Genomic DNA, 11,988 nt, shown 5'->3' with positions numbered 1-11,988 from the left:
ATCTCTGGGGTGGCCACAATCACCAAGAGCAGCCCAACACCGGCGGCTCTGGTGAAGAAGCCAGCACCGGGGGAAAGTGGGGAACGTGCCAGCAGCTGAGGTGGGGTGGGGGGCTGCCCGCATCCCCTCCCCGCCGTCCCCGGCCGACCATATTCTGGCTCTGAGGAGTGCTTGGCTCCACCTTCCGCCCTTCCCTCCCCCGGTGCTAAGCAGCAAAGCCAGCTAGAGACATCCAGCCGGGGTATTAGTAAAAACCAAGCCTCCCTCCAGGAATGGCACTCGCCTGAGAGCCTCCCCGCGCTGCGCGCCCCGACGCCGCCGGGGCTGGGAGGGAGAACAGGGGGGCTATTGGGATACAAATCACAGCCCTCGCAGGATCTGCCCGGCACACCGGCCAGCCACGTAAGTTTTCCTACCTGAGCTCGCTCTCACACGCGCCACACATTCACTCGCGCTTTTTTCCCTGCTACTTTCCCTTACTTTTTTCAATTTCCCCAGAGAGGGTCCGTGTCACCCTCTGAAGCCGGAGGGATAGCAGCCCTTGCTCTGTGTTGGCTCTTTTTCAGCTAAGCCAGAGGCATGCTTTTCTATCACTTCTTTTCTTCTTTTTTTTTTTTTTTAAATTTCTTTCTTCTTTTTTTTTTTATTTCTGGATGGGGGAAATAGAGAGGCCTTTATTTTTAGAGGGTTTCTTTCTCCAAGGCGGGGGAACTGCTGCACGGCGGCAGGGACTTTTAGAGGTGACTGCAGACAGGAGAGAGGAGGAGTGTGTGGGGCAGGCAACCCAAAGCCTTGGCGTGTCTTGAAGTTAAACTTGGTCTGTGTTTGTACCTGTATATATATATATACACGTAGATGTGAATGTGAATATGCATACATACACACAGACAGGTGTGTGTTGGCGATGCGATTGTAGATGTATTTTAAGTCTTTGGTTTATGAGCTGCATGAGGAGGGTGAGGGATGGGGTGTCCCCGCAGCCATCAGGGTCTTCAAGTGCGGACCCGGGGCCCGGGCTGGTTCCCTGCCCGGTGGTGCCGCCCGCTCAGCTTCCTCGGTAGCTGGGATATAGGTCCCTTCTGGATTATCAATACGGTGCCGGCGCTCCCCCTCCCACGCCTCCCCCCTGGCACCGCGCTGGCATTTCACCACACTTCTTCGAAAGAGGGGGGCACTTCCCCACACAAGTTTTGTGGCCGTGCCCCCAATCCTGCTCCCCATGGGGAGCTGCGCCTGGGGAAGGATGGTCCATGTCTCTCTCCTTTCAGGTCCCCAGCTCCCCTTATCCCCCTTGCCGCAGGCCCCTTCGCACATGTCAGCTCCAGATGATTGCGGAGATAGGGAGCGATATCCCAATTAATCAGGGGCCCTGACCCATCCCCACCCCCATCGATCACGGGTTTTGCTGTGTGCACGGCAATTGCTTTGCTTGCGCTTTTATTGAGCGGCCCCTGTCTCGTGGTCAGCTCTTCGGAGAGCTTGGAGTCCCTTTCAGATTTGGTGGTTTCTTCTCCTTTTCTCTCTTTTTCCCCCCCTCTTTCCTTTCCTTCCTTTGTTTTTGTCTTCCTCCCTCCCTTACCCAGTGAGAAGGACACCAAGAAGGAAGAGAGATAGGACTTGAGAGCGACGATGGCTGACGACCAAGACCTTTCAGAGGTGGAGATGAGCCCGGTGGGCTCTGAAGATCACCACTGCCTCTCGCCAGGACCCTCCATGGCGTCAGACAACTCCCCGCACCTCACCGGCTCTGGCAACGGGGAGATGGGGAAGGTCAAGAAGGAACAACAAGACTCGGAGGCGGACGACGACAAGTTCCCGGTGTGTATCCGCGAGGCGGTCAGCCAGGTGCTGAGCGGCTATGACTGGACCCTGGTACCCATGCCCGTCCGGGTCAATGGAAGTAACAAGAGCAAACCCCACGTGAAGCGGCCCATGAATGCCTTCATGGTTTGGGCACAGGCTGCCCGGAGGAAACTGGCTGACCAGTACCCACACCTCCACAACGCCGAGCTCAGTAAGACCTTGGGGAAGCTCTGGAGGTAAGAGCAGGCGGGCGGAGGGGGAGCGTGAGGGCTGAGGTCCGGAGGTGTCCTGGAGAGGACGGTGTGGTCACGCAAAAGGATGGAGACTTAGCAGGATGGAAGGGGTGTCCCTTGAGGGGACTTCCTTCCCTGCAGGGAGCACCTCGCAGGAGGCACAGTTGGTGACTGGGGAAGGAGCGGTGGTCGGATGTAGTGAAGGCTTCCTCAGCAGAGCTCATCTCCATCCTGGGCAACAACCCTTTCCACATGCTTCCCACTAACTTCCCCTGTTGTTCCCAACTAGGACAGTCTCGTCCTGGTCCCCTCCTGCCCAGCTGCCAGGGCAGATCTTGTTTTCTTGGCTCACCCTCTCTGTTGGGCCAAGTTGTGCACTAGCAGGAACTGGGCTGAGCCCCATCCAACTTAACTCACTGGTGGCTGCCTCAAGCCTGTTTGAACTCAGGCCCTAGTGCCAGCAGGGGTTATTTTCCACGCAGGGCTGCAGAGCAAGCGGGAAACCAAGTTACAGCTGAGGAGGAAGGTCAGGGGAAGGGAGCCAGGCGGCTAGAGCCCCGGACCCATCCTTCCCAGGACGGTCCCAGGTTTGGCAGTCCATACGGGTGCAGCGATATCACAGAATCATAGAATGTGTTGGGTTGGAAGGGACCTTTAAAGGTCATCTAGTTCAACCCCCAGGATAGCAGGGGGGGCAAGCACAGACCCTGCTAGAAAGGAGGGCTGAGACTTAGCAAAAAAGGAAGGGACCTGCAACAGCCCCAGCCTTAGCAGGCGCTTTTGCAACATGCTGGCTCAAATCATCCCCCTCTCCCTTTGCACCCAGAGAGTCGCCCTGCCTTCTTGCTGGCACACACGCGCTTGTCCCTCTGGCACCACCAGTTTGTTGCGCCCGTTTTCATCTTGGCTTCGTGCAGATCCCCGGGTCCTTTACGTTCCCTCCCTGACCCACTCCTCCTTCCTCCGGCAGACCGACAGCCTGCCCCGATTGATCACAGCCAGCCCGTGGACGTGCAGAGAGCCGTCATGCCCAAGCCAAGTCTGTCGGGCCGACCGTGCCACGTCTTTCCCATCTGATGGTCTCTGCCGATAACCCCATCAACCTGTTATAAACACCTTCTGCCACAAGTCCCCAATACTGTCCCCTCCCCGGCCTCGCCTTGCACCAACCAACGCAAACCAAGGCTCATGCAAACGCGCCCTCTCATTCTCTCTCCTGCCCCAGCGGCGTTTCAGGGAGGAAGCCCTCAACCTTGGGTGGGCCAAGAGATATTTTTCCGAGCAGAAACAAAACACAGCCCGTCCAGCAGCTGATGCCAAGGTCTCCTCGTGGCTTCAAACCTCCTTGCTCGCAAGGAACCGAGCCCTTGGGCGTTAGCTTCTCCCTCTGCTACAACAGCCCAATTATCCTCACCCAGCAGTGTCTAGTGTAACACCAGCAAAGGGATTTCTTTGGGAAGTCAAAGGCAGGGTGCAATTGCAGATGTCTCATCTGATGCTCTTTCCCGCTTTTTTCCCCACTGCCTTCCCTTCCCTTTACCACGGCACTTGCTCCCGCCTGGGGCTCTGCTGATAGCCTCTGGACTGTGAAGCTGTGCTGGAAGGGGGTGTGCGTTTTGAGGGGGGGGACGGGACAGGGACGACTCACCTCTTTTGTTCCCAAAGTGTTATTTCAAAGGTATCGTTCCTTTATTGCAAAACATTGCCAGGTTTTAGAGCAACAGCCTCCCTCCGGACCCTGCATTTCCCTTGAAAATACAGCCGAGCAGTGAAACCTTCCGCAGGTGTCACAATCAGGGCGCAGGGAGACACAGCCCCCAGCCAGTGGCCACATTCATGCACCCGACTGCCTCCCTGCTCCCAAGGCACGGCTCCCGCCGCTGGCCACATGGGACTCGGAGGAGGGGGACGCTGCTGCCGGATGAAGGTCAAGGTCCCCGGGTGTTTCTTTGGGCACCATGCGGCCAGGGAGCGTGGGTCAGGTAGAAGGGCTTGCAGGATCAGGCCTGGGGTTGTTGTGTGCTGCTGGGTTTGCCGTAAGGCTGCTTTGATTGAACACATCTCCTCTCCCAGCGTCCTTAATGCAGGCTGCGGCTCTCCACGCTGCGTCAGCCCCTATGGGGACCATACAGCAGAGTAAGCTGGGTTACGTGTGCAGTCGGTGTCTGGTCTGGATAGGATCATGTGCGTGAGTCCTTCTGTGAGGCTGGGGCTTGGGGGGGAAATATCAGCCCACAAAACTTCAGGGGAGGTGGCCCAAAGGTTACGAAGATAGTAGCCCCGAGCCTCGTCTTCCAGCCATATTACAGTTGGGTCTTTCTCCATTGAGGTTCCCACTGCCCTCATCTATGCTGTCCCCAAGGAGCTACACCTGCTCCTACGCGCCCGTACAGCTGTGAGCAGCCAGGGTGAGCTCTGGATGGCTTAATCTCAAACATTTGACGAGGGTCCCTGCAAAGGGCCCTGGCTGTTCGCGTATCCCCATCCTTACATGGTGGCCACCCAAACCCTACAACCTACATCGCTAGTCACTCTGGAAAATGTGGGTTACTTCTATTTCCATGTGAGCTGCCCTGAGATTATACAGGTAAAGGGCACGTTAGGCAGAGAGACAAGCACTGGTGAGCACAGACACACCTGCAGATCACCATTAAACCAAGCATGTCCCCAGTGTTTGGCGCTGGGTGGGGACGGCAGAAGTTGGGAAATCTTCTTGAAAAGCAGCTAGCAGATTGAGCGATAACCCCAGTGCCATCCCTTGTGCTCCTCTGCAAAATGGGCTTGGGCTTTTTTTATTATTTACTCTGGCTCTGTGCCGCCTCTACGTCCTCCGAGGGCCCCAGCCCTTGTTGGGAAGGGCTGCAGGACATGCCCCAATCACCCCAAGTGTGGTGCCAGGGGGCTTATGGCCCCATCCACCTCCCCCAGTCTGTGCCCACTTAGGGTGCATGAGGGGTGCAGTTGACGAACCAAATGTACTAAAAAAGAAGAGAATTTTTCCATGCTCGACGGTCGTGAAATCTCGCCTTGGCTGCTTTCCTTCCCCGGGGTGGGACAGGGAGCTGCTCTCAAATGGAGGCCAGCTGCTGAAAATGTCGGCATGACTCTCAGCCAAAATGCCAGCCAGCACCACCTCCGGGGCTGAAAACAAGCAAGACAGGGGAAGACGGGAAGGAAGGCTCGGTAGGGAGGAGCGAGGGGACCTGATGGAGGGATGGGGGTGGCAGCACCCAGGGCAACAGGGGTCCACAAAATCCGGGACTGCGGACGTGCCGGAGAGCCCGCCCGGCTGCTTTCTGCTCCCAGCCAGCCCTCGCCTTGCATCAGCCCCGATGCCCAACGCCATCTCTGTACTGACTCATCGGCAGCTGAGTCCCGGCACAGGGTCAGGCCTGTGGCCATTGAGCCAGTCCCTTAGCACGCAGTTCGGCGCGATGCCAGGCGGCAGAAGGGGAGGCTGCAAGAGGAAGGCAGAAAGATTCTAGCCCTTCTTCCTCCTCCCGGAGCAGGGCGCTGGATGCTTGCCCCTCTCCCCTCGGCTCAGAGGTGTTGGGGTGGGTGGCAAGGGCTCAGTTAAGCCCCATGAAGGGCTTTACTCTGTGATCCATAACTTCTCTGCCCGTGCAAGATTCCTTTGCATTATGGCCTGGGGAGCGTGGGGGGCAGGAGGGGGAGGGCAGGAAGCAAGTGAAATCCAAATCCCCCCAAATCTCCTGGCCTTTGCCTGCTCGCACCAGTTTCACTTTGCTAAAGCCGATTTGAGCTCTGATCCCAGCGGGAGGGAGGAGGGAGCAGGCAGCCTTGGAAAGGAGAAGGCAAAGACACAGGGAGAGGACTTGCCGTTGTCCCGCTGGTGGCACTGCCCATGGGCTGCTGTCAAGGGGAGGGGAGGTGAGGCCCTCGGGCACAGCTCCTGCACAGCCTCGAGCGGCTCTGGTTCACGCCATCCACGAGATGAATCTGGGAGGCTGAGCTTCGGTCTCCATGGGAGGCTCAGCTCTGAGCTCGCCGTGTGGTATGCCCTGCAGATCAAAGCTGGCTGTGCAGCCTACAGCCCCCTCGCTCTGAGAGGTGCCCACATAGAAAGAGACTTTTCATTCCCAACCACAGCATTTTTAGCACCATCTGGGCTGGGAGTGCAGGGACGCCGGAGCCTGGCTGCTTTGTAGTGAAGAGTCCCAAGGTTGCGAGGCTGCAGGTCTTGTCTCTCTTCTCCATCTCCCGTGGAAAGGGGGTGCTCTGCAAAGATGAAGGTTTTGCCAAGGCAAGGTCGCCTCCCAGTCCACGATGCCTACAAGGGTTGGCCATGATGCCTCTTTGGACCCCTTGGAGGGCTGCCTGGAGCAGCACAGGCTGAGGGATTAGACCCCTCTGGGACGTGTGAGCATGGTGTATGGTGGCAGGAGGGAGACAGGAAAGCTGGTGTTGGATTCATGGAGGCTCAATTGCTTTAATCTCCGGGATTAAGGCAGTGGAGGAATGTGGTGAGTGGCCGCGACCTGCTCAGGCTGCCTGGAGTGAACCCAGGTCAGCACTGTAACGGGCTCCAGCCCGTGCCACACACCTTCTGGCTGCTGGCCGAGGGGATGCACAAGGAGCAGGGGAAAGGGGGTGCTTCGGAACCAATCCATTACTTGCTGGTGACCCCTTTGACGCCCTGCCAAATATATCTGTGTGTTCCTTGGGCCATGTTTCCTCTTCATCTTCAGTTTTTCAGGCCAGTTCTGGCCTCTGTATCTTCCTCAGTGCTTAAAGCTTAATAGAATTGGCCACATTTTAGTGCTAAGGGCCTCAAGGGTACCAAGGTGGTGGCACAGCCCCATCCCCAGGTAGTTCTTTTTTTGAGGAGAAAAAGGCATGGACATCTCATAAATGGAATATTTTTTGCCGTTTGGGAGCCCTGACATGCCTAACGGCTGTTGGAGTTGCAAGTCACGGGAAGACGGGTCCCTTCTGAGAGCACTGATTTCTGGTTGGAAGCAGGACGGCCTTGAGTCACAAGAATATTTGAGGGAAAAATCATAAAATGACACTGAAGTGCTTCCAACCAAGACACTGCTAAAGGCTTGAGCAATGATGTTGATCTCATCTTCAAGCGCTCTGAGACATCCTGCCCGCACATTTCACCAGACTCTCTTCGGAGAGCCTATCTTAATTAGCGCAGCCCATGATCTGGCAAGAATACAGAGAAGGAGCTTACATTTCTGCAGTGCCTTTCATCCGGAGACCAAAGCTCATCTATTTCTACAAGGCTAGCAACCTAGCAGCTAAATTTTTCACAACTGCTTGGCTAAATTCAAGAAGGGCTGGTCCTTTGTGCTTCAGCCTTTTGCATTATCCATGCCTAAGGTGAGCAGGAGCTCCAGGAATAGCAGAATACATTGTTTCCTCCCTTTCAAAATTTTCTGTAATTCCCTTCTAGGATATTACAAGACGCTTAAAGGCCCAGTAAGGTTCACGCAGCAACAAAAGTACTGTGGAGCCTGCACCAACAAGGCTCAGTAGAGCCTCAAACTTGGAGCAGAGCTTATGGAAGGGTAGGAGGTTAAACGGGAATAAATACAGTCTGGGGAAGAGCAAAAGACATGTGGGAGGCAGCACAAGAGGTAGCAAGGGCGCGCCACACTACCTTAGTCTGAAGGACGACCCCAACTACCCTTAATTTGCCCAAAGTCTTTGAAAGCAGTTTCTCCAGCCTTATTTTACAAGGCTATGAAAGGCTGTGCTTCGCTTTTGGGCAACGATAAGGGAGGGTGTTGAACTTACTGAGGTGAGAAGCATCAGGCAGCTGGAGAAGGGGGACCCAGCGCTGGCAGCAGCCAGTATCAGGGCTTAATGATTAATGAGGAGGAGGAAAACATTGCTGTCTCCACTGAAACACTTCCAAGCTCTCCCTGTTGTTCTGGGAAATACCCTCAATGGGGCAACACCCTGACATCTGGATTTACACGCCGTGTTGCATGATGCTGTGCATAGGTGGGTTTTTTTTCTGACGTACCTGCCCCTCTCCTTCCCCTCTTCTCTTCTTTACCACCCTGGCCTCTGCAGGCTGTTGAATGAAAGCGACAAGCGGCCCTTTATCGAAGAGGCGGAGCGGCTGAGAATGCAGCACAAAAAGGACCACCCCGATTACAAGTACCAGCCCCGCCGGCGGAAAAACGGCAAAGCCACGCAGGGCGAGGGCGAAGGCCAGGTGGAGGGGGAGGCCGGCGGGGCTGCCGCCATTCAGGCCCACTACAAGAACGCCCACCTGGATCACAGGCATCCCGGCGAAGGGTCGCCCATGTCCGATGGTCATCCAGAACACTCCTCAGGTGAGTCCCTGGTCTCCATGAACCTACCAACAGGTTACAGCCAACTCGGAGGCTCAAAAAAGACAAAGTCACCACAGCGAAAGCCTTAGTGATGTGGCTCACACCTTGCTCGTGACCCAGCTCTGCTGGAGTCAGCAGTACAGGGATGTGCCTGACTTTCACAGGAACTTACAGTCCTCTGGTCAGGCAAGGTATTGTTGCACCCTCCCTCTTTTCCCATATGACACAAAAAGGTTTGGTTTTGGCTGGCGGTTTCTCTCTCCCTCCACTGAAGTCTCCAGCAGCCAGCTGCTGGCATGTTGGGAGGAGTGGAGCCAGCATGCATATGAAGCCCAGGCATAAAGCCGTAACTCATTTCTTCTCTCTCTCTCCTCAAAATGTTTTTCACATTGCAGGTCAGAGCCACGGGCCCCCTACACCTCCTACCACCCCTAAGACTGAGCTGCAGGCAGGCAAAGCCGACTCCAAAAGAGAAGGGCGTTCCCTGGGGGAAGGCGGAAAGCCACACATTGACTTTGGCAATGTGGACATCGGGGAGATCAGCCATGAAGTGATGTCCAACATGGAGACCTTTGATGTCAATGAATTTGACCAATACCTGCCGCCCAACGGACACGCTGGCCACCCAGGCCATGTTGGGGGCTATGCAGCAGCGGCAGCTGCTGGCTACGGCCTCGGGAGCGCCCTGGCTGCAGCCAGTGGACACTCTGCCTGGATCTCCAAGCAGCATGGAGTCTCCTTGTCCACTGCCACTTCATCGGTGGTGGACTCCAAGGCCCAGGTGAAAACGGAGGGGTCTGCCCCTGGAGGTCACTACACCGACCAGCCCTCCACCTCCCAGATAGCTTACACATCCCTGAGTCTGCCCCACTACGGTTCGGCCTTCCCCTCCATCTCCAGGCCACAGTTTGACTACCCGGACCACCAGCCCTCGGGACCCTACTACAGCCATTCCACCCAAGCCTCTGGCCTCTACTCTGCCTTCTCCTATATGGGACCTTCCCAACGTCCCCTTTACACTGCCATCTCTGACCCTGCACCCTCCGTGCCACAGTCCCATAGCCCCACACATTGGGAACAGCCCGTGTATACGACTCTCTCCAGACCGTAGGGAATGGGGAACGGTGACCGAAGCAGCGACGGAAAGGCTCCGAAGAATCAGCACAGGCAGAAGAGCCTCCGAACTCCGAGGTCACTCAGTGCCATGAAGCCACCAGAACCCACTGAGTATACAGAAGTGCCTTTCTTGACCCCGGCTATCGCTGGCTCACCGGCCTAGAGGAAGGTTTTTCGTCCTTTCGCCCTTTACCAATTTCACGCAGGCCACGGGACTGGCTTGCAACACCTTATTGGCCTTCTAGATGAGGAGGATTCTAGACATGGAGTGACTGGTCTGTGGTGGGTTTCGTTGTGTGCACCCTGGACTGTACGATGAGAGAGACTGTCCTTTCCTTCCCCTCCCCAAACTGCTCCAGGGAGTTGCAAGCATTTCCAACAGGCCACAATGGCCAACACTTTGTCACCTGCTGCGGGTGAAGGGTGGTTGCTCAGCCTTGGTGAACATGTTATGGGAGGAGTAGTAGGGAGGACGGCACGGCCGGCTTCCTTGCGCTCAGCGTCGTGCAGCAGTCCTGCCTACGATTCACACATGCATGAATCTTGAACCCCGTTGGAAGACCAGCCTATGCTTGCTTCCCTGCTGATTTCCCCAGCTGCATCCTAGCTTTTCTCCCCGCCTCTTCTCTCCACCCTGTCTTTGTTTAATCCCACGCTCTTTCCTGCACAGAGATTTTAAGGCTTGCCTGAACAATGCGTAGGACTCGGGAACCGCATTGTTGGTCTTAGTGTTACTCATATCGCAGCCTGTGTGTGCATGCGTGTTCATGTATGGAGGTGCAGGAGAGGTGGGGAAGGACCAGTGAATCATTAAGGTGCTGTGGGTGAATCCTCCTTTCTTGCAATTACTCTATATCGTTCATTTATGTCTGGCATTTCTGGCATCTCAGTCTTTTCTAATCTCTTCAGTATCCCAACCAACCTCTGAGCAAGCTTGGTCCTTGCTCTTCCATGTCTGACTGTGCCTGCCTGAAACGAAGGGGCACCAAGAAAGCTACTATGCACTTGCCAACACCCCAAGTTGATTCCAATACTCTCTTTGAACCCCCACTCCAAACTCAGGCTGATGGGGTGTGCCTCCCTGCTCGTTTGTTCATCATGTCTTCCAGTCATCAACACCTCCCTCCTACCTACGCTGAGGATGGAAAGATACTCCTGTGGCTTTACGCAAGGTAGATACGCACCCAATCTTGGATGAGCGTAAAGAAAAGAAGCCTATTTAGGTGCAAAGGAATTTGTTTTCCTCTTTGGGTTTCAAACTGGAAGCGACCAGTTCTCACAGTCAGATCAACCTCCTTTTTTCAGCCCAACACCTGAGGACAGTCTGCTTACTTCTCCTTTGTCACCTCCAGGACTGGGGTGGTTTGTCATGCCAAGGAGTGAACTGGCACAAAAGTTGCTGCAGGAAATGATGACTCCTGGCAACTGATTGCAGAGACATGTTGTGGGACCTTCCAATGGATATTCCAGTCTAGAAAGATAAAATATTTTGACCAAACGTGGACTGTGATCGGTGCCGCTCTATCCCTCTGCTGATATGACTGTCAGATGCCTTTCCTGCCTCCCTTAGCTATGGATGACTTATCCTTGTGGTGTCTGAAAAGATCATGTAGAATGTTTGCTCCTTGTACGCATGTAACCTCTTCCAGCCCTGCCCCCTTATTTATGCAAGTAGCACCTTCCTCCCCCACCTCCCTTTCCCCAGTCTCTATGCTGTCCTAGCACCATTAACTTTGCATTAAACATATGAAATAATAAACTTAAGAGTTTCATTTTCATGTGTCTGGGTTTTTTTGACCTCTTTCCTGCAAGTCTCTGTTTTTTCCCCCAGTAAGCGCATGATGGGTCCCACCACCACCACACAGATCCTGTGCACAGCCTTCCTCTGCCTGTCATGGAGAGGATACAGGCAGAATTCTGACTGGCTTTACCAGACACCTTCACAGAGATGAAACTCATCTTCTGTTCACGCCCCAGCTCATCATTTCTTCAGTGATAAACGTAGTAACACTGATTTCTGTTCTTCAGCTAAGATTCAGCGTGTGCCATTAAGAGCGCTGTTTTGCATGTGCTTCACCCAAGAATTTCTTAGTGTGATTGTTCATGCTCTCCAGAATAGAAGCGTGGGGTTTCTCGTCTTGGTACGTCATCACCAGGTGGCAGATGATGTACCTTCAAAAAAAAAATTTCCCCACATACACAAACTTGTGTATTTTTGAAGCAACCATTAATTTTGCTGTAGAATGTAGAACCATTAGTTTTGCCCCTGGCCTTTTGCCTTCCACAAGCAAGAACCTAAATACAAACACTCGCACACAGAGAGTATACTCAAGAATAGATGTATACATCTTCTTACTTGTTGAAGAAGACATCCTGGGTGTACTCAGGTCCTGGGAGGCTACATGAAGAAGTTTGGAAAGAAAATGTACAGCAGATATCGGTCTGCTTAAGAACATCTCTCAAGGCCAATGGTATCAAGGTGGGATCTAAATTAACACAGAGACTCCACAATTACAAATTGA

At 54.5% G+C, this 11,988-nt stretch overlaps 1 protein-coding gene across 1 annotated transcript; it reads left to right on the top strand.

Annotated features, from left to right (window-relative positions):
* Positions 1-241: 241 nt before the first annotated feature.
* SOX10 (SRY-box transcription factor 10) lies at positions 242-11,242 on the top strand. The gene is made up of 4 exons (XM_063322371.1): positions 242-402; positions 1,584-2,039; positions 8,085-8,350; positions 8,746-11,242. Exons 2-4 carry the CDS (start codon positions 1,630-1,632, stop codon positions 9,459-9,461), a joined length of 1,392 nt encoding a protein of 463 aa, XP_063178441.1. The 5' UTR covers positions 242-402; positions 1,584-1,629; the 3' UTR covers positions 9,462-11,242.
* The last annotated feature ends 746 nt before the right edge of the window (positions 11,243-11,988 follow it).

The sequence above is a fragment of the Chroicocephalus ridibundus genome, chromosome 1 (assembly GCF_963924245.1).
Source record: "Chroicocephalus ridibundus chromosome 1, bChrRid1.1, whole genome shotgun sequence".
Taxonomy (NCBI): Eukaryota; Metazoa; Chordata; class Aves; order Charadriiformes; family Laridae; genus Chroicocephalus; species Chroicocephalus ridibundus.
This window is presented reverse-complemented; position numbering and strand designations above follow the sequence as displayed.